General features: G+C 52.7%; 1 protein-coding gene and 1 long non-coding RNA gene across 3 annotated transcripts in view; one reads left to right on the top strand and one right to left on the bottom strand.

The window, feature by feature from the left end:
• LOC111812367 overlaps window positions 1-797 on the bottom strand; it is a 17,963-nt gene extending 17,166 nt beyond the window's left edge. The window contains exon 1 of the long non-coding RNA XR_002817877.1: window positions 586-797. This is a non-coding gene — a long non-coding RNA (uncharacterized LOC111812367). The remainder of the gene's footprint in view (window positions 1-585) is intronic.
• A 177-nt stretch (window positions 798-974) lies between these two features.
• The window catches only part of Letm1 (leucine zipper and EF-hand containing transmembrane protein 1), a 33,023-nt gene continuing 14,861 nt past the window's right edge, over window positions 975-19,136 (top strand). For both annotated transcript variants that reach the window (XM_004624621.2, XM_023700185.1), the window contains exons 1-4: window positions 975-1,230; window positions 5,132-5,192; window positions 10,820-11,270; window positions 14,700-14,843. In XM_004624621.2, the coding sequence (XP_004624678.1) occupies window positions 1,152-1,230; window positions 5,132-5,192; window positions 10,820-11,270; window positions 14,700-14,843 (735 nt within the window). In that variant the 5' untranslated portion in view covers window positions 975-1,151. The remainder of the gene's footprint in view (window positions 1,231-5,131; window positions 5,193-10,819; window positions 11,271-14,699; window positions 14,844-19,136) is intronic.

Below are 19,136 nucleotides of genomic sequence, written 5' to 3' on the forward strand. Positions count from 1 at the left end.
GGGAGGGAGGGAGGGGGAGAGAGAGAGAGAGAGAGAGAGAGAGAAAAGAAATCCTAATTTATCACGCTGGGTTTGGGGTGGAGTTTGTATGGGCGGTAGGGTGCCTAGCAGGCGCTGATTGGGGAAAGCTTGGGGCGCGCGAAAAGCAAGAGGAAGTCCGCGGTTAACCAGAGGGAAGAAGACGAAAGTCAGTCTAGGAGCGGCTTGTCATTGGTTTTGGGATTCTTCACGCCGTGATGACCCGGTGGACCGGTGCATGGGCGCAGACCTATCATTTTCCCTCCTCAAACGCCAGCTAAGGGGGGCAGGGACGGTGGGGTTTGCAGGTCATAAGGCTGCCTGCTCGCGCTCTCCTGGAATGCACACAGCTGGCTGCCTGCGGGGCTGGGAGGATTTTGGGGGCGCGGTGCTGGTACTGGGGGTGGCCTACCTACCATTAGCGGCCACCTCGTCGCTCGGCTGGCGCCCAGCAACGCGGGCTGCGGGTCTAAGCTCAGGAACAAGGGCCGGCCAGGTGGGTAGGGAATCCGGTCTAGGGTCACCAGCGGGCCCCGAGGAGAACTGTGGGCTCCAACCCAAGCCCACCTCGCCCGGCTCTTGGAGGACCGTACTTCCTCGGCAGGCGTAGTACAGGGTTGGATCCCACTAAATTCCTGGTTTGTGGGCCTCCGCTGATTGGACGCGGGACGCACGCTAAGCCAGAACGGTCAATGAAGTACGTTGTACTACGAGAACCAGAATGCAGTGCGCCCAGAAGTGCCTCCCCTCGGTGCACGCTGGGACTTGTAGTCAGCAGGGTAGATCGCGCAGTGCGCCCTGGGATATGTGGTCTGTGGGCCAGGAGGGCAGGCGGCCTGGTGCATGCCGGGACCGGTAGTCGGCCCCCGGGCCTGGTGCTCACCTGGTCCGCGGCTGGGGCCGGGGGAGCCAATGGGAGAGGCAGCCGGTCCGCCCGCCCCGCCCCGCGCCTCGGGACGTCAGTGCCCGGACATGGCCGCGGCCGGTGCGGGGTCTTTGAGCTGAACGCCTGTTCCCAGCCGCTGACCTCCGCCGTCACCATCGCCGGCCGGGCCCAGGCGCTTCCGGGACAGCGAAGAGCGGCGGAGCAGGGATAGGAGGAGGCCGTTGCCGGGGGCCGCCGCAGCTGGCGCATGGCGTCCATCTTGCTGAGGAGCTGCCGCGGCCGGGCGCCCGCCCGTCTGCCGCCGCCCCGCGCCGCCGTTCCGCAAGGTAAGGGCCGCCGAGTCGGTGCTGGGTCGGCCGCCGAGGTCCCCCTCGCTGCCAAGCTTGCGCCGCTCCGGGACGGGCCCCAGAGGGCGCCCGGTTCCGCGAGGAGAGAGGGTGCGGGCGCGGACCTCGGGCGGCTCCCTGGGCGCTGCCGGCGCGAGGGCATTGCCTCCGTGGTCCCTCCCCGCGTGGCCCGCTCTTCCCCCGCGTGCCCGGTCCTCTCCGCCGGTCCCCGCGTGCCCGGTCCTCCTCCCTGCCGGGTGTCAGCAGGTTGGCCCGGCCCGTCCTGGCAGGCCCTGGCCGCGCTCGCCGCGCCCGTTTTCTGCCCTTCGTGGCCCAGGCGTGCCCGCTGCTCCTGCTCTGTGAGGCTGTGGGCACAGCGTGTGAGGCCGGGCCCGGGCCACACGCTGGCGCTGTGACCTCCGTCTCTGGGTCACCCCAGGTCACTGAGGGTTTGGGAGAGTTCCGCAGGGCGGGGACAGCCCTGGCACTGCCTTCCCTGACGAAGTAGCACCCGAGAGCAGGGCGCAGGAGTGCCCGCTGGTCCCACGGAGGCGAGTCAGAAGCCGGACGGGGACAGTCCTTGATCCCGGGACGAGGGGGCTTGCTGGCGGAGGGGCTTGCTGGTAGCTCAGTTGTTGAAGCGCCTGCTGGGACAAACCAGGTCAGGCGCAGAGGACCACGTTCGACCCCCAGCTCCCCAGAGCCCCATGCCTTACCAGACCCGCCCTTAAAGGCAGCCTGAGCCAGAAAAAAAAGAAGAAAAGAAAAATCCTTGTTCCTAGGTTGAGGGCACAGGTTTTCCCGTTTTTACACTCCCAACTCAGACTAGGGACCTGCATCTTCAGCGACTCTTCTGAGTAATGCTGAGCAAAAGGTGAGAGCCCAGGCATTGCCCCTAGCCTTGGCTTTACAAAAACCCTAGAAGCTCAGGTCTTGGCTAGGCGTGAGTGGGTACCAGGTCAGGGCCCAGTGGGGTCCGGGCAGCGTCGAGGCCTGCTCTGCTAGGAGAGCTCTCTGTACCAGCTCACTTTGTAGCCAGGCTGGTCTCCTGCCTCAACGGTCCTTCTGCCTCAGCCTCCTGAGTGCTGGAATTACAGGCATGTGCCACTGTGCTTGGCTTTCTCTACCGGTTGATGGCCCTGAAGTACTTCTCCACTTCTCATTTTTATAGTGTGTTTATGGCTTTTAACTTTAGCTGGGTCAGCCAGGTGTGGCGGCACACACCCATAATCCTAACGCTGAGGCCAGATTGTCCCAAATTTGAGATGGTGAGTTCAAAGCCAGCCTGAACTGAATAGTGAGATTGTGTTTCCAAAAATAAAGTTAGCAGCACTGGTTGTGGGCCCCGCCCCCAAGGGCTGCTGAGACAATTAGACTGGGCCTGGTGGCGGGGCCCCTGTAATCCCAGCTCTTGGGAGGTTATAAACAGGTGGATCATTACAAGTTGGATCTAGTAGTAAGACCCTGAATACCCTGTAGACACTTCCCTAAAACACACACAAAAAAAGTTATCTTGTTTTAGTGGTCTGCTGGGAATAGTGTGCTATTTGTAGTTGTTAGACACCACAGGGTATGTGGTGCTTAGACGGTTGCTTTGCTGTGGGACCAGCAGGGGGTTCAGAGCTCAAGGCTACCTGGCATTGGGTCCCCATCAGGAGCACCCCAACTTAGTGCCATTCCTTCTCACAGCAAGCTATATTCCACCTATTCCCTGTTTTATTTTGCACATACTTTACCCTGATGTCCTGTCTGTCCCTGGACTCATTCAGGACATGACATAGTAGTTAGTCCTCATGGCCCCTTGGGTTGTAGCAGTTCCTTGGACTGCTCTAGTTTTCCCATGATTCTAACAGTTTTGAGGGGTGGATATTGGAGGGTGCTTTTCTGTTGGTGTTTATTGACATTTGTCTCAATTTTGAGGGGGACCATGGGTTTTGGGGGGGAATTGGGTCACAGGTGAAGTGGCTAAACTGACTTCTTTGAAACTGTGATGAATTCTTTCTTATCACATCCTATCAAGGCTCCACTGTGAGATTTGCCAGCGCTGATATGAGCTTGACCCCAGGCTTCTCACCGTACAGTTGCTTTCCTGTCCTCTCCACACAGTGCTCTCGGGAGGAAATCGCTGTGGTAGAAGTGGCTGTCCAAGCCCCTGAGCTGTGGTGCCTGGTAGAAGTGTGCATGGCTGGCTTGAGGCCAAGTCCTCCAAGCTGTCAGAAGCACCAGGCTGGACAGGCCTGTGGGTTGTGCAGCCCAGCCAGGGAAGGGGCTGAAGAAGGGAGAAGTGGGAACCCCTGTGGAGATTCTGCTGGGGAGCTCTGTCTCCGTGTATTGTAGTACGGTCTGGGACACAGTGAGTTCACAGCCAGCCTGAACCTTGTAGCAAGACCCACTCCCCATCCTCCTCACCTCTGTCTCAGAAAAAAGGTGCATCATCCCAAGGGGTGTACTTGGCCTTTGTTCCTGTTCCTGGCACTGAGCCCCAGATCCCTTAGAGTGACAGGTTCTAGACTGACTCAGGTAGATCCAACCCTGCGAGATTGGGGTTGGAATTCTGTCCCCAGACTCTGAGAGGGAAGAGTGTGCAGAGGACTCCAGGTGTGTCAGCACTGTGCTGGGCCTTGGGAAGGGGCCTGGTTGCCCAGGGCACCCCCACTTAAGCTGCCCGCCTGTGCTGTGATGTTTAGCAGATTCTGTGGGTCTTTCTAGCAAATTATCAAAGGTGAGGGGTCATGGGAGCCTCCAGATTGGCAGTCAGTGTTAGTGAAGGCCGTGTGGACACCACCTGGGCACTTAGGAGTGTGCCCTCCCTATTGGCCTGTATCTTCCTAGGCTGTCTGCTTTCTGGGGCAGCCAGGGTGCCTGGGCTGGAGGAAGTCCTGGCCCTCTTTGGCTGGAGAAAGGGCCAGGAAAGGCTCCTGTGAGCTCTGGAGTGTTCATTTAGCTGCTACACTTGATGCTGGTAAGAATGTAGCTAAACTGACCCCTTTGAAGACAACATTAAATCCTGGGCCTTAGCTCTGAGCTCTATCCCCTGGGCCTTAGCTCTGAGCTATGTATCCTTCCTAAACTTTTTTATCTCACTAAATTGACCAGGCTGGGTTTGAACTTGAGCTCCTCCTGCATTAGCCTTTCAGTGCTGGGGTGCCAGGCACGTGCCACCCTGCCCTACTGTAGCTAGTGTCTTTATGTTATGAATTGTGAGTGGTGGTGACCCATCCTCCACTTACTAAGCAGACTGTCCTGGTGCCAAAAATCCCTAAATGGAAGCAGAAGTGGGAGGATTGTTCTCTGTTAATGACATGAAGTGTAGGGATCTCTGGGTCTCTCGGTGTGATCTCACGTGCCCCTGGGAGAAATAGCTGCAGGAATGAATAAAAGGTAAGACAAGACAAGAGCTAGGTCCAGTGGTGGCGGGTCTGCCTGATTGGCAAGTTCACCCCCAGCACCACAGTAGGGACATTTATTTATACCTTTGCAGAGTTACATTGCCCAGCAACTAATAGCCCACAATGTCCAGCAGGATGTTCTTCTCAAGACTGAGGTAGCTTGACTGCTTTAGGCAATGAGCCTCATTCTGCCCTCCCACATATAATCGATTTCCAGCTTTAGGGGCTCCCGATAGTGAAGTGACTCTCCACTATCCTCATTGCTGCCCTACTGGCCACCTGATGGGTGCCTGCACATCCCCAGCTGGGCAATGCAGTGAGCCATCTCTGGGCTTGGCCTGCCCTGCTTGCTGACCAGGATGCACTTGTTGGCTGCTCCCTGGAGTCTTCCAACATGGAACAGGCTTCAGATGCCCCCTGGGGACTTCTGCAAGAGGATCCCCTGCTCATGCAGACTTGAGAGCTGCCCAGCAGAGCACCATTTACTCACTGTGTCTTTGTTTCTGTCACAGGTAGTCTGGGGCATGGAGCTTGTCTCAGTTGTGCCGGCACCATGGGGTTGATAAACCGTGTGTAAGTAAATCCAGCCCTTTGCCCATGTCCACTGGAGGAGGCTGCACTTGGTCCTGCTTGCTTGCTCTTGTTTCTTTTAAACCTGTGCTTTGGCACTGTGACTGGTATAATTACTGTATTAATAAATATTTTTAAAAAGTGCTCCTAATTGTGGTACCAGGTACATGCATGCCCAGCGCTTAGCACTTTTGTGACTCTGTGTCTGTTTTCAGCGCAGTTGGAACCCCAGCTCATGCAGTGCTGTTGTCTTAGTGGGACCCATCTTTCCAGTGTCCCCTGCTGCTTTGCCATGATGGTGCGCACAGCTGCTAGGCCATGTCATTGTTGGGCCTTGGGGGATCCAAGTGTGGGTACAGAGCAGACCCGGGCTCCCATCCCCCGAGTGCACTTCCCTTTGGCAGTGATTGGCGCCTTTTGACAGTGTCCAGAGAGGGGCCAGTACAGAAGGGCTTACTGGCAGAAGCACATGCCCCTCAAGTTGTTCCCGCATTCCCCTCCACACTGTTGCTACTGGCGGCAGTCTGACGCCTCTCCTGGCCTCATCCCCCTTCCATGTCCTTGCTGCTCATGGGAAGGTCTTCCACTCCTTAGAGCTGTGGAGTTGACAATTTTTCATGTCTGTTAAAGTCTGTAAAGCTGTCTTTTTTCAGCTGTAATGGACCCAGCAAGGCTTCCTGAGACAGATTTAACTCCCTACAATAAAAACTTGAGCCACACGTGAAAACTCGTTTTAAGGTGTGCTGTCTGTGTCCGGCTTCACCAGGTGCTGGGTGAGGAGCTGGACGTTGGTACTTTGTGAGTGAGCGCGAGCAGTGTTTCTGTGGTGGGGTTGCTGCTGGTGCACGGCCCTTGCTGAGGTGCTGGCAGCAGGCCGAGCTGGCGTTACGCCCCAGCTGGGCCTCTCACCCTGCCTGTGCTCCAGCAGCCTCCAGGCTGTCAGGAAGGCTGTGTGCCCACCAAATACCTGATGTTAGCTGTCTGGGTTACACTTGGGAGGGGTCATAGGTCAGTTGAGCTCCTGGACTCTGCACAGGGAGTAGTCTGGAGAATGCTTTGTCTGCATGGACCCACCCAGGGGTGGGGTGGGCACCCTGCCCTGCCTGCCCAGGCAGCTATCTGTCCTTCTCTAGGCAGGTGGCTCTGTCCAGCACTGACCCCTGCCATCTGCTGTATTCCCGAGTTCTCTCACCCTGCCTTGGGGACCTGGTGCCCAGTGTATTTCCAGCTTCCTCTGGCCTTGAAGTCACTACGTAGCCCAGGCTGGGAACTCGGAGCGGTTCTTTTGCCCTAGCCACCAAGAGCTGGAATTACAGAGGTGTGCCCCCTACAACCATCTTTAAAGTGTTCCTATTCTGAGTGGATGTTGGATTGGTGGAGTTCCTTTTAAGCATTTTAGATTTGTCAGAACATAAAAGCTGTGCTTGTCATAGTATAGTGTTTTTTGTTTGTTTGCTTTTATAAATTTGCCATCTTGGATATTATAAACCATGAGAATGGTAAAGCAGTTTTTTGTTTATGTATTTAGCACAGGGTCTCGCTACACAGCTCAGACTCATAGTGATCCTCCTGTTTTCGGCCTCCCAAGTGCTGGGATACAGGCGAGTGCAGCCACACCCAGCCTTAGTCACTGTCTCATCTGGCACCCGGGGATCAAACCCTGGTCCCTGTATCTACCTAAGCAGGCACTGTAATCTGCTGAGCTGTCTGGCCGGCCCTGGTAAAGCAGTTTTGATTAACTCATGCACCTCAACGCTTATTATTTGGCAGTACTATGAATTGAACCCAGAGTCTTCACACTGAGTACATTCCTACTGGGTAAGCTGGCCAGGCTAAGCTCAGACTTGTGACCTTCCGGCCTCAGACTCCTTGAGTGCTGGCAAGTACCTTTATACTTGGCTAGGGGCCAGGGAGATAACTCGGTAGAATAAATCCCTGGTACCACAAAAAAAGTCCCCCTGATACTTGCTACAGTGAGGACCAGTCAGGTTTTCCACACCGTGTATGAAGCACCCTAAGCACGCATAGCAGTGCTGCACTTGGTGGCCATCAGCTCTGTATCTGAGTCATTTCAGGGCCGTGGGTGATCTGTGCAATGGCCCAGGCCCCTGGCCATGGGGTGGTTTTTTATTTATGTGTGTGCGTGTGTGTGTGCGTGCATGCGTGGCCAGCTCAGCCCACCAGGGGGCGGTGCTGGCTGGCATGCGGTGCTGGGGGACTGAACCGCGGTCCCTGTGCTTTGCTTTGCTCAAGCTTGTTCTAAGTAGGTGCTTTAGACCACTGAGTCATCCCACCAGCCCCCATGGGGTGGTTTTGACTGGAGACAAATCATAGATGGCTTCTAGCAGCTTTTGGCCTTATTTATCATAAAGGCCAAAGGCAGCACCTGGCCCTGGAGGGCAGGGAGGCCGAGGTGCCAGGGAGCCAGCTGTGCGCCTCGCGGGAGGCCTCCGTGTGCCCAGCCCCAGCCAGTGTGGAGGGAGGGCTGTTGCGTGTGTTCAGAGCACCCGGGCGAGTGCAGAGCCACTGCCCAGGTGCTGGCGACTTAGTTTCTGCTGAGAGTATGAGACGAATGTTGGCACACACATCCAGAATCCCTTCCTCTCCCTCCTGCTAGTGGTGGTTGCTGTTACTGTGCCGCTCCTCTTGTTGCTCCTTTTGTCACCAGGATAGTGTGGGCGGTGCATGTAGTGTTCTGGTTGATGTCCTCTTTGGCTTGGCGTGTGTCATCACTTGGCCTGCTTGTGCCTGTCTGTGAAAGGAGATTTGGACACCTGGGAAGCTGTGCTGTTGGGGCCTCCTGAGGTGTTGTACCCATGGCACTTGCGTGTTGTTGATAAGGATCTGAGCACACACAGGGGTAGAAGAGTAGGCTTGAATGACCCACCCCATCCCTGCCTGCTTCCAGCCATGCAGCTGATGTGGTGAGGCTCCTTTGCAAGCACCACTTATCTTTCCCCAGCGTTGGGTGACAGTAGGATGTCCAGGTGGCCATTGGCATCAGTGTCCTCAAGTAAACAGCTTTGCAATTGTGCAGATTTCTTCATGTAGCCAGCCTGACCACCTGGCAGGAGGGTATTTTTTGTTGCATTGTCACTTTTTTTTTAAATTAATTTATTTATTTATTCATTTTACATTTATTTATTGTATGTGTGGCCAGCTCAGCCGCCAGGGGGCGGGGCTGGCTGGCATGTGGTGCTGGGGGATCGAACCGTGGTCCCTGTGCTTTGCTAAGCTTGTTCCAAGTAGGTGCTTTAGACCACTGAGCCATCTCACCAGCCCCTGCATTGTCACTTTTGATAAGTGGGATTTTCCCCCATTTTGCAAGTTATGTGTCAAAAAAGAAAATGAAAGGGCCAGCCAAATAGCTCAGTGGATTAAAGCACCTACAAGCAGGTTCAGGGGCCAGGGGTTCAATCCCAGGCCTGCCATGCTGGCCCTGCCCCTGGGGCATGCTGAGCCAGCAATTAAGACTGGACGTGATGGCACATGTCTATAATCCCAGTTCTTGGGAAACTGTAAACAGGTGGATCACTACAAGTCCATCACTACGAGACCCTGAACACCCTTCTCTTAGAAAGAAAGAAAGAAAGAAAGAAAGAAAGAAAGAAAGAAAGAAAGAAAATAAATAAATAGCCAGGCTTGGGGCCGCACACCTGTGATTGCAGTACTCTGGGAGGCTGAGGCAAGAGCAGCCCAGCCTAAGCAACTAATGGAGACCCTGACTCAGAAAATAAAAAGGGATTGAGCTGCAGCTCTGTGGGAAGGTGCTGGCTTCAAAGCCCGGTAATACAAAGAAAAGGGAAGGCAGGAGGAGGCCAGGCAGCAGAGCAGCAGGAGGTGGGCTGGCCTCCCAGACCTGGTCCTATCCCAGCACATGCTGGGAGGCTGCAGCTGCTGGACTCGTTTTGGGTTGGAGGCCATTTCTTTAAAAAGTTGCACGTTTTCTGCTTTTTGAAAATAGCTAAACCCTTTCAGCTAGAGTATTAGTGACCCTAAGCTCTCTGATAAATGGAGACAGTGGGGTCAGTGGATGTGTCTGACCCTCACGGATAGGGTATGTTTCTCTGCTGGATGTGTCCGACCCTCACAGATAGGGTATGTTTCTCTGCTTGGGTGTGTGTGTGTGCGCTACTGGGGAGTGAAGCCAGGGCCTTTGCACTGAGCCACATGCCAGCCTTCTTATCATTTTGAAGTAGTCTCTCCTTGAGTTCTTGGGCTGGGCTTGGGCTTGGGGTCCTCAGGCCTTCGCCTTTCGGAGTACAGGTACGCAGCACCATGCCGGTCCGCTTGGTAGTTCGTGCCTTTGTTTTGCCTTCATAAGTGCTGACTGCAGTTACCTCTTATGGAAGCTGGGCTCTTCCCTGGTATGTGGAATGGAAAACTGGACAAGGCAGCTTGATGGGGACAAGGGTAAAGCTCGTTACCAACACTCACAGGTGAGGCTGCAGTGTGTCCAGAAGGTCGGAATGTGGCCTGGCCCCTCGGCACAGGAGGCCTAGTGGTGTGCCGAGCTCGGTGGGCTGGGCTGCATTGCAGGTGACCCCACCCTCAGGGGCGCTGGGGCTTAGGAAGGGAGGGCTCGGGGCTGCCTGAGCCCAGGGATTGATGGCGCACAGACGGCGGGCGATGGGTCAGCAGCTCCAGAGGGACAGACACCCCCAGGGGCATAGGAGACAGCCTTAGGTAGTGGTCACGCAGCAACACACGTAGGGCTCCGGCGCGCATACATGATGGCAGAGCTGGTGTGGAGCCCGTGGCCTAGGTGGGCTGGAGTTCACTGTCCCCTGATCCATGCGTGGCAGTTACATGCAGCATCTGGGTTGGGCACAGGCTGACAAACACAAAGGAACTGGGCTGGGTACAGGTCCAGTTAGCTGCTCAGGGCCGGCCATATGGAAGTCATGAGTGGAGGTGCCATGTGGGTGTGCATGACAGAGTTTGGGCTCTCGGGTGTGCAGAGCTGTGGCTGTGTGTGGACACTCAGCTGGGGTGCTGGAGGAAGGGTGGGTGTGGCCAGAGCAGTGGTGGGGGAGAGGTGATAAAAGTGGGAGGTCACCACCTGCAGGATAGCCATGAGTCCCCCTTCAGGCTCAGTGGTGACAGCCATTCTGCTCATGGGTCCAGGAGCTCCCAACTGTTCTCTGGGCTCCTGCCAGCACTGCCAGTCTGCTGGGACATCAGTGGCCCTCAAGGCATTTGCTACAGTGACAGAGTCTATGGTATATATGGTGGGGACACACAGGGGCAGGGGTCAGCCAGCCAGGGGGGCCCGTGGAATGGCTGGATCCAGGGCCTGTAGTTCTGAGAGTCACCTGTGAGGGAGATGACCTCAGGGCTGGACAGGTGATGTATTCTACACCCCATTGTGCTAGGGTTACTTGGAGCTTGTTCCTGTTTCTGATTTGGGCTTTGGCACACATGTTGTGTCTATCTGCTGCTGTCTCTCTAGGGACTTTGGGCCAGGCTGGGGGTGACACAGCCCAACTCAGCTACATGAGTTTGGGTTCCTGTGTGTCAGACATCAGCAAGTGGGTGGGGTTGCATAATGGTTGTAACATACTATGGTATGTGGTTTGCAGTCCCTGTTGGTGGCTGCTCCTCATGACTGTCCCTTTTCCTTTCTCAAGGGCTGTCCCCTCTGGCTGCTGTACCCCAGCCCATCCCTTGTATCAGTGCCTTCGAGCTGAGCCCTGCGGTCGCTGGAAGCCAAGGCCGGAGCACCTGTGTGCAGTGGCAGGAACACCATGGACTCCCGCCCTAGTGGGTATGCTTGTCAGGGGCCCCCAGTACCTTCCTGTGCGTGGCTGGCATTCATCACCTCCTCTCTGCGATGACTCTGTGGTAGAGAAGTCCCTCAAGTCCCTGAAGGACAAGAACAAAAAGCTGGAGGAGGGTGGCCCCGTGTATAGCCCAGCAACCCCAGTGGCAGTGAAGAAGTCCTTGGGGCAGAGGGTGCTGGATGAACTCAAGCACTACTACCATGGCTTCCGCCTGCTGTGGATCGACACCAAGATCGCGGCGCGCATGCTCTGGCGCATTCTGCACGGCCACACACTGACCCGCCGGGAGCGCAGGCAGGTAATGGGGCCGCTGGAGAGCAGTGCTGGGGCTTGCTCCTCACTGTTGTTCATAGTCAGCAACACCTGTGTGCCAGTCACTCTGCTGCCACCTGGGTGAAGTTCCTAGCTCCACCACTGGAAAGAGGGGAGGTCTGCTTAGCTCGGATTCTAGGGAGCTCAGTCCTAGGTTGCTGGGTCTGTGGCAGAGGAATGATGGAAGGGGGTAGAGAAGCAGGCAAGGGGGCTGTGGACACGGGCACACACCCTTGCATACCATGCACCATGCCCAGTGGCCTGCCCATTGCCCTGCAGCTCTCAGGAGTGGAACATGTAATCCTGTCCCCTTCTCGAGGCTACCTCTGGCACAGGAACCTTTTGGGGGACTCCTAAGCTCACAGCTTGTGGAGCAGAACTGGCCTGCCTGCTGGAGCTGGAGTCCCTTCCACCTCTGGCTCCCATGCTGTAAGCCCCGCCTGCACAGCTGCCGGCCCTGGCTTGCCCTCCCCAGAGCTGCAGCCAGCCTTCTACTGTGGCATTTGCTGTGCCCACTCTTGCTGCCCTCTGGCTCTGAAAAGGGTCTTCTTAAGTTGGAGTGGTTGCGTGGTTTTCCTAAGTTGGTACCTGGTGGTCCCAACCATTCAGGAGGCTGAAGCAGGAAGATGGTATGAACACAGCAGGTATGGCTAGCCTAAGCAATGCGGTGAGACCCACCTCATAAACAAAACAGGCCCCAAAGATTCTCCTGTCGTCTCAGGGCTGATGTTTTCTTTCTGTTTTGTTTACCCTTTTTTGCTGTTGTTGTTTTGTGTTTTGTTTTGGTGGAACTGGGGGTTGAACTCTGGCCCTTGCACTTGCCAGGCAAGTGCTTATTCTACTGAGCCATCTCCCCAGCCCCTTATCTTTTCTATAGTTGAAATAATCTGTCTGACATGTCTGTTGTGTGTTTGTTTGTTTGTTTGTTTTAATCTGCCTATTTGTCCATCTGCCTGCCTCCTGCTATTAGTGCTGGGTGTTGAACCCAGGTTGTACTGTCTACCACTGAGCTCCCGGCCCACCCCAGGGTTCCCTTCTGTGGTGGCCTTTACCCATTAGAAATTTTGTCTTGATTTTTTTCAAGCCAGCTGGGGACATAACTCAGCAGCATAAGTGCCTGCCTGGCAAGTGCAAGGTCCTAAGTTTGATCCCCAGTATAAAAAAATATATAAATAAATAAATAGCATGATTTTTTAAAAAACCAATTTATTTAATCTTTCTTGGTAGGGTCTTGTCCCTTTTTTTGAGTGTTTGATTCCCCCTCTTGCATCTTCCCCAACTCCGTATACATGCACTTCCTCACTGCGTATGGGGCTCCTTTTCTGGCCCCTGCTCCGCAGTGGCTCTTGCCCAGTGAGTGGCACTGCTGGGTCCTCTGGCTGAGGCCTGTCCAGGGGCTGTAATCTCCGGGGTGCTGTGGATTATGTGCTGAGCCGGCTGGTGCTATGTTGGCCCCTCTGGGTGTCATGGGATCCCGTGGGCCCCACAGTGCTGTCCTGGGAGAGCCTGGACCCACCTCTTGTGTGCCGCCTCTTCTGTCCCTCCCACGCCCCCTTTGCACACTTATTTCATCATCATTTCATTGCAGCATTGGGATCAAAGGCAGGAGTACTCTTATCATAAGATACATTCCCAGCCCATTTTATTTTATTTATTTGTTTTTGTATTTTAGGGAAGGGTCTACAGGGTGTTCAGGGTCTCACTACTAGATTGGACTTGTAGTGATCCGCCTGTTTACAGCCTCCCAAGAACTAGGATTACAGGCTCGTGCCACCATGCCCAGTCTCAATTGCTGTCTCAGTGTGCCCCGGAGGCAGGGCCGGCACAGCAGGCCTGGGGATCAAACCCCTGGCCCCTGCGCCTGCTTGCAGCTGCTTTAATCCTCTAAGCTACTTGGCCGGTCCTTCATTTTATTTTATTTTTTGAAACTTATTTATTTATTTGGGTCTTGCTATATAGCTTGGACTCAGTGATCCTCCTGTCTCAGCCTCCCCAGTGCTGGGATTACAGGTGTGCACCATCATGCCTAGTTTCAAGGCCAGTATGGCACACCCAGGGTTCACTGGCCAGAATGGCATGTGGCACTAGGGATCCAACCTAGGTCCTTGTGGTTGCCAGGCAGGTGCTTAGACTGCTGAGCTATCTCCCCAGCCCTGCCCTTTTTATTTTATGTTCTCCAAGGTTTTTGTTTTGTTTTCTTTGCAGAACCAGGGATTGAACTTGGGCCCTTGAGCTTGCCAGAGAAGCGCTTATTCCACTGAGCCATCTCCTTGGCCCCCTTTTTATTTTAAATTTTATTTATTTATTTATTTATTTACTTATTTACTTATTTTGGTGGAACCAGGGATTGAACTCAGGCCCTTGCGCTTGCCAGGGAAGCGCTTATTCCACTGAGCCATCTCCCCAGCCCCTTAAATTTTAAAACAGACTCTATTCAGGTGTGGTGGTACATACCTATGATCCTAGCACTCAGGAGGCTGAAGGAGGAGGATCATCTCAAGTCAAAGTCCAATCTGGACTGCACTGAGAAACTCTGTCTCAAGAAAACAAAAAAATGGGGCTGGGGAGATGGCTCAGTGGAATAAGCGCTTCCCTAGCAAGCACAAGGGTCTGAGTTCAATCCCCGGGTTCCGCCAAAAAAAGAAACAACAACAACAAAAAAAAAAACAAAAACAAAAAAATGTCTGACCAAGTTGCCCATATTGACCTTTAAGTTGTGGTTCTCCTGCCTTGGCCTCCCAAATAGTGTGTCACCATGACCGGATTGAAGTAAGCTTTTCACTGTGGAATAATTTATATTTATAGCGATCTAAAACATGCTGGGTAGATAGAGAAGGGCCAAGGTAGAGTTCCTTATTGCTAGGAGGGATTGTGGGCCCCACTTGGAGTATTGTGCTCTTGTCCAGAGCTCGGTGCTATCACATGACCTTGGGAACCTTGCTGGCACCTTGCTGTCCAGCCCTGGCAGTGCCATCTCTAATCTGTTAGTTCATGGCTTCTCCTGTAAGGGACTGCACAAGACCTGTCCTGTTTCCAGACAGATTGGTCGGCATGATGTCCTCAGACCCAGCTGTGCTGCAGGGTGCAGATGCTGGCTGCTAGGGACTGGATGTGAGGCCTGCTCACCCTACCTCTGCGTCTTGACACCGTCGTGCTGTATTGCTCATCTGCCCTGCCTAGGCTGGGCTGGACGTGGGATCCTCCTGCCTTAGTCTCCCAGGAGCTGGGATCATAACGTGCCAACTCACCGGGTGGCACTGTATGTGGTTTTGACTCTTGAGACTGAAATGGGTTTTAGGAGATGCATAGTACATAGATTTGGAATTTAGAGCTTGGGTCACCGTGCAGCTGCGCTGTCAGCGCTGACAGCCGTATCCCCCAACATCATCCCTGATGTGAGCCCGCCTGTCTCCAGTTTCTCCGCATCTGTGCTGATCTCTTCCGCCTGGTACCCTTCCTGGTCTTCGTGGTGGTGCCCTTCATGGAGTTCCTGCTGCCCGTGGCTGTGAAGCTCTTCCCCAACATGCTGCCGTCCACATTTGAGACACAGTCCATCAAGGTGAGAGTGGCCTGGCTGCAGGGCAGAATAAACCTGTGCTGTGTGGCATCTGCACTGGCAGGGGTGCAGGGGTGTGTGTGTGTGTGTGTGTGTGTGTGTGTGTATACTTGTGCATATTGTTGGGGACAGTTGTGGGGCCCTGGGCAAGTTGAGCAGTTATGTCAGACTGTAGGTTTCCCATCCATCCCCGTGGGACAGGTTTATCAGCCCCTGTTCTAGTAGCACAAGTATTACTATTATCATCATTATTATTTTACTGTAGTTTTTGTTTTTTTGAGACAGCATCTCACTATGTAGTTAAGGCTGAACTCGAATTCAGCAGTCCTCCTGCCTTAGCCTCCTGAGTGCTGGAATGACAAGTGTGTGCCACCACTCTTAGCACGTAAGTCCTGTATTAATAAACGGCGTGAGAAAGCTGGATATGATGGTGCAAGTCTGTAATCTCAGCGCTATGGGAGGCTGAAGCAGTAGGATTAAAAGTGGAGTCCAGGGCTGGGGAGGTAGCTCAGCAGTCTAGGCAACTGCCTGGCAAGTGCAAGGACCTAGATTCAGTCCCTGGTTCCGCGTGTGTCAGCCCCACCCTGAGTGCGCCAAGCTGGCCACCAAGACCGGGTGTGGTGGTGCATGCTTGTAATCCTAGCACTGGGGAGGCTGAGACAGGAGGATCACTATGAGTCTTAGCTGCATAGTAAGACCCTGTACCAAGTAAAAAAATAATAAAAATTTTCTTTTTTTAAATTTTTTTTTGGGGGGCCTGGCCCTAGCTCAGTTCTTTAAGTAGCTGCTTCCACAAAGCTGGCAGCCTCAGGATGCTGGAGTTTGATCCCCACAACACTCCAGAAAGCCAAACCTGCCCTGAAGGCATTCGGAGCAAAAAAGAAAAAAAAATTTTTTTTTGGCCGAACTGGGGATTGAACTCAGACCCTTGCGCTTGCCAGGGAAGCGCTTATTCTCCCCAGCCCCTAAAAAAGATTTTTTTACAAATGTCCCTAGGTGTAGGGACTCGTTGTTGTCTCATTGTACCCTGGGGATAAATGACAGCAGGAATAAAGAAAAGATAGACAGGAGAGAAGAGCTAGGATCAGGGGGAGGTCTGTTTGCCTGATGAGCAGAAGACCCCAAGAACAACAGTAGGAGCATTGATTTATACCTTTGCAGAGTTAGTATTAGGAGACGCAGGATGCCTAGCAACTAATAGCCAAATTGTCCAGATGGGGTGTTTTTCTCAAGACTGGGCCGGCTTGACTGCTTTAGGCACAGAGGCCTTGTCTTGCCTTCCCACATATTATCAGTGTCCAGCTTTGGCAGCTCCCAGCATCTTTCCCTTTGTTTTGTTGTGTGAATGATGGGTGTTCCATTGCAGTTAGAGAAGCTGTGTTTGAAGCATTCTATAGAAGATCTTTTTATTTTTTGACGCCAGTCCAAAGATTTTTGTTTATTTGTGCGTGGGGGGGGGCAGCTCAGCCCACCAGGGGGCGGGGCTGGCTGGCATGTGGTGCTGGGGGATTAAACCGCGCTCCCTGTGCTTTGCTGAGCTTGTTCTAAGTAGGTGCTTTAGACCACTGAGCCATCTCACCAGCCCCAGTCCAAAGATTTTTGGTAGCTGTACACAGCAATTTAACTCTGTATAGTCCAATAATCCATAACAGTAGTGAATTACTAGTACAGCTGCCAATTCTCAAACAAGTTGTTAGTAATTTGGACCTTTTACAACTAGCAGCTTTTTGCCATCTACCCACATCAGTTAAAACTCCTCAGGATTTACCTTGGAACCAAGTATAGCACCTCTTAGATCTTCTGTGAGTATCAGCCATCTGGATGAGTCAGGACCATTACTTGACCAAGTTGCTTTCTATGAAAGCTTTGGAGGTGTTTTGTTTTGTTTTGTTTGTACCAGGGCTCAAACTCAGGACTTTGCACTTGCAAGGCAGGCACTTAAACCACTGAGCTCTCTTTTCCCCAGCACATTTTTTGTCTTTTTGAGACAGTCTGGCTCTGCAGTTCCGGCTGGCCTTGAGCTCACTGTAGCCCAGGCTGGTCTCCAGCTCTCAGTGATCTTCTTCCCTCGGCCTCCCAAGTGCTAGGATTACGGGTGTGTGCCACCGTGACTAGTGAGATTCTTTTTTAAGCACACTATACATTGTTGATCATTTTCCTCTGTGACCCCATAACCTCCTTGATCAAAAAATCAAAGACTCAGCTGAGTTCCCGGACAGCACAGCAGAGGTTTTCTTATGTTTTGAGTCTTCGTTGACCTTGGAGGGCTAAAGTATTTACTGTCCTCCAGCCCATTTATCTCTAACTTTTGATCTCAAACCTCAGTTGTTAAGCTTCCGAGAAGCTTCGTGGCATTACCCTGCTATGCAGGAAATAAGCTCAACATTATTATCTGAATAGTAAACTTTTTAGGCATAAAATGAAACTTTTTTTTTTTTTTTTTTTTTTTTTTGCAGAACCAGGGATTGAACTCAGGTCCTTGTGCTTGCCAGGGAAGCACTTATTCCACTGAGCCATCTCCCCGGCTCCGAAACTTATTTTTAACAACCATGGATAGTTTAATATTTAACCCCCCATTGGGCCAGGGAGATGGCTCAGTAGAATGAGCGCTTCCCTGGCGAGCGCAAGGGTCTGACTTCAATCCCTGGTTCCATGAAAAAAAAAAAAATTTAACCCCCCCATACAATGTTAATGGAAAACAATTATATATTTTTACATAAAAATTTAGAAATCGAGGGAGACTACCCGCTCGGGCCCCCCTCCTGTCCCTCTCTCGGACAGGAGCTTTCTTTCCCTCAATAAATATATTCTGCTCATAACCTCCGTTTGTTCCTAAAATTCATTCTTCGGTTTTAGAGAACACGAGCTTGTGCAGGTCAGGCCTGGAGATCATTTTTAGGTCACCCACCTGAGATCAGTTTTTCTCCCTGTATCATTTTGGAGTTTCCCACCGAGATCACTGGACGGAGGTATGAGTTAGCTTTTCTTTCATAAATTCTGGATTGGGACTTGCTTAGGTAACAAATTTTTCCCACCCTGCGTCCACCTAAGCGAGTTCCCATTCTCTCCACCTTACCCCGCATGGTTTTACACTATAAAAGTCCCTGGAAGAGACAGCTTCTGGGGAGATTACCGGCTCGGGCCCCCCTCCTGTCCCTCTCTTGGACAGGAGCCTTCTTTCTCTCAATAAATATATTCTGCTCATAAAAAAATAAATAAAAATAAAAATTTAGAAATCACTGCTTAGGTAGGCGCAGGAACCTGCGTTCAATCCCCGGCTTGTCATGCCTCCCCCACCCTGGGGGCACACTGAGACTGAATGTGGAGGTGCACACCTGTCATCCCAGCCCGTGGGAGGCTGAAAACAGAAGCATCACAGATTCCGATCTGTCTAGTGAGACCTTGTAGACCATGTACTAAATACATGTTTTTAAAAAAAGAAATTTAGAAATCAAAGCCATACATAACTTTGCAGCATGACAATTGTGATGACATTGTGTGATATACTTAAATTTTTATTTTGACATAAATAGCCCTTTTAACCAATATCTCGCTTTTTTGGGAGGAGGGGAAGTACCAGGGATCGAATTCAGGACTTTGCACTTGCCAGGGAGCATAAGATTTATCTTTTTTTTTTTCCTAGTGTATTTAGTACAGGTGCACAGGGACTCACTACACAGCTCAGACTCCTAGTGATCCTCCTGTATTCGGCCTCCCCAGTGCTGGGATTACAGGCATGTGCCACCATACCTGGACTTAATTGCCATCTCAGTGTGCCCTGGGGGATTGAACGGGTCCCTGTACGTCTGCCTCAGCAGGCACTTTAATCCACTGAGCTCTCTGGCTACCTGTTTTATGTTTTTTTTAGTGACCAAGTTACTGGATGTGTCTCAAGAGACTATAGAGATTATTGGGGACCCCTTATCAATAAACAGTGGTTGGCCACCCTTCTGTTCACCAATTGGAGTCCTGTCCAATCATCTTTTCCCACCCCAGGCAACTTGGACCCTGTCTCAAAATAAAGAGTAAAGGGGACCTGCTGCTTAGCTCAATTGTTTAAGAGCCTGCTTACGCAAACGCAGTCAGGCGCAGGATACCAAGGTTTGATCCCCAGCTACACATGCCTTACCAGACCCACCCTTAAGGCAGCCTGAGCCAAGCAGAAAAAAAAAAGAAAAAAAAACCCTCCTCAAAATAAAGAGTAGGGGGCTGGCGAGATGGCTCAGTGGTCTAAAGCACCTACTTGGAACAAGCTTGGCAAAGCACAGGGACCGCGGTTCGATCCCCCAGCACCAC

This window comes from Octodon degus, unplaced genomic scaffold (genome assembly GCF_000260255.1).
Source record: "Octodon degus isolate 3935 unplaced genomic scaffold, OctDeg1.0 scaffold00006, whole genome shotgun sequence".
Classification (NCBI taxonomy): Eukaryota; Metazoa; Chordata; class Mammalia; order Rodentia; family Octodontidae; genus Octodon; species Octodon degus.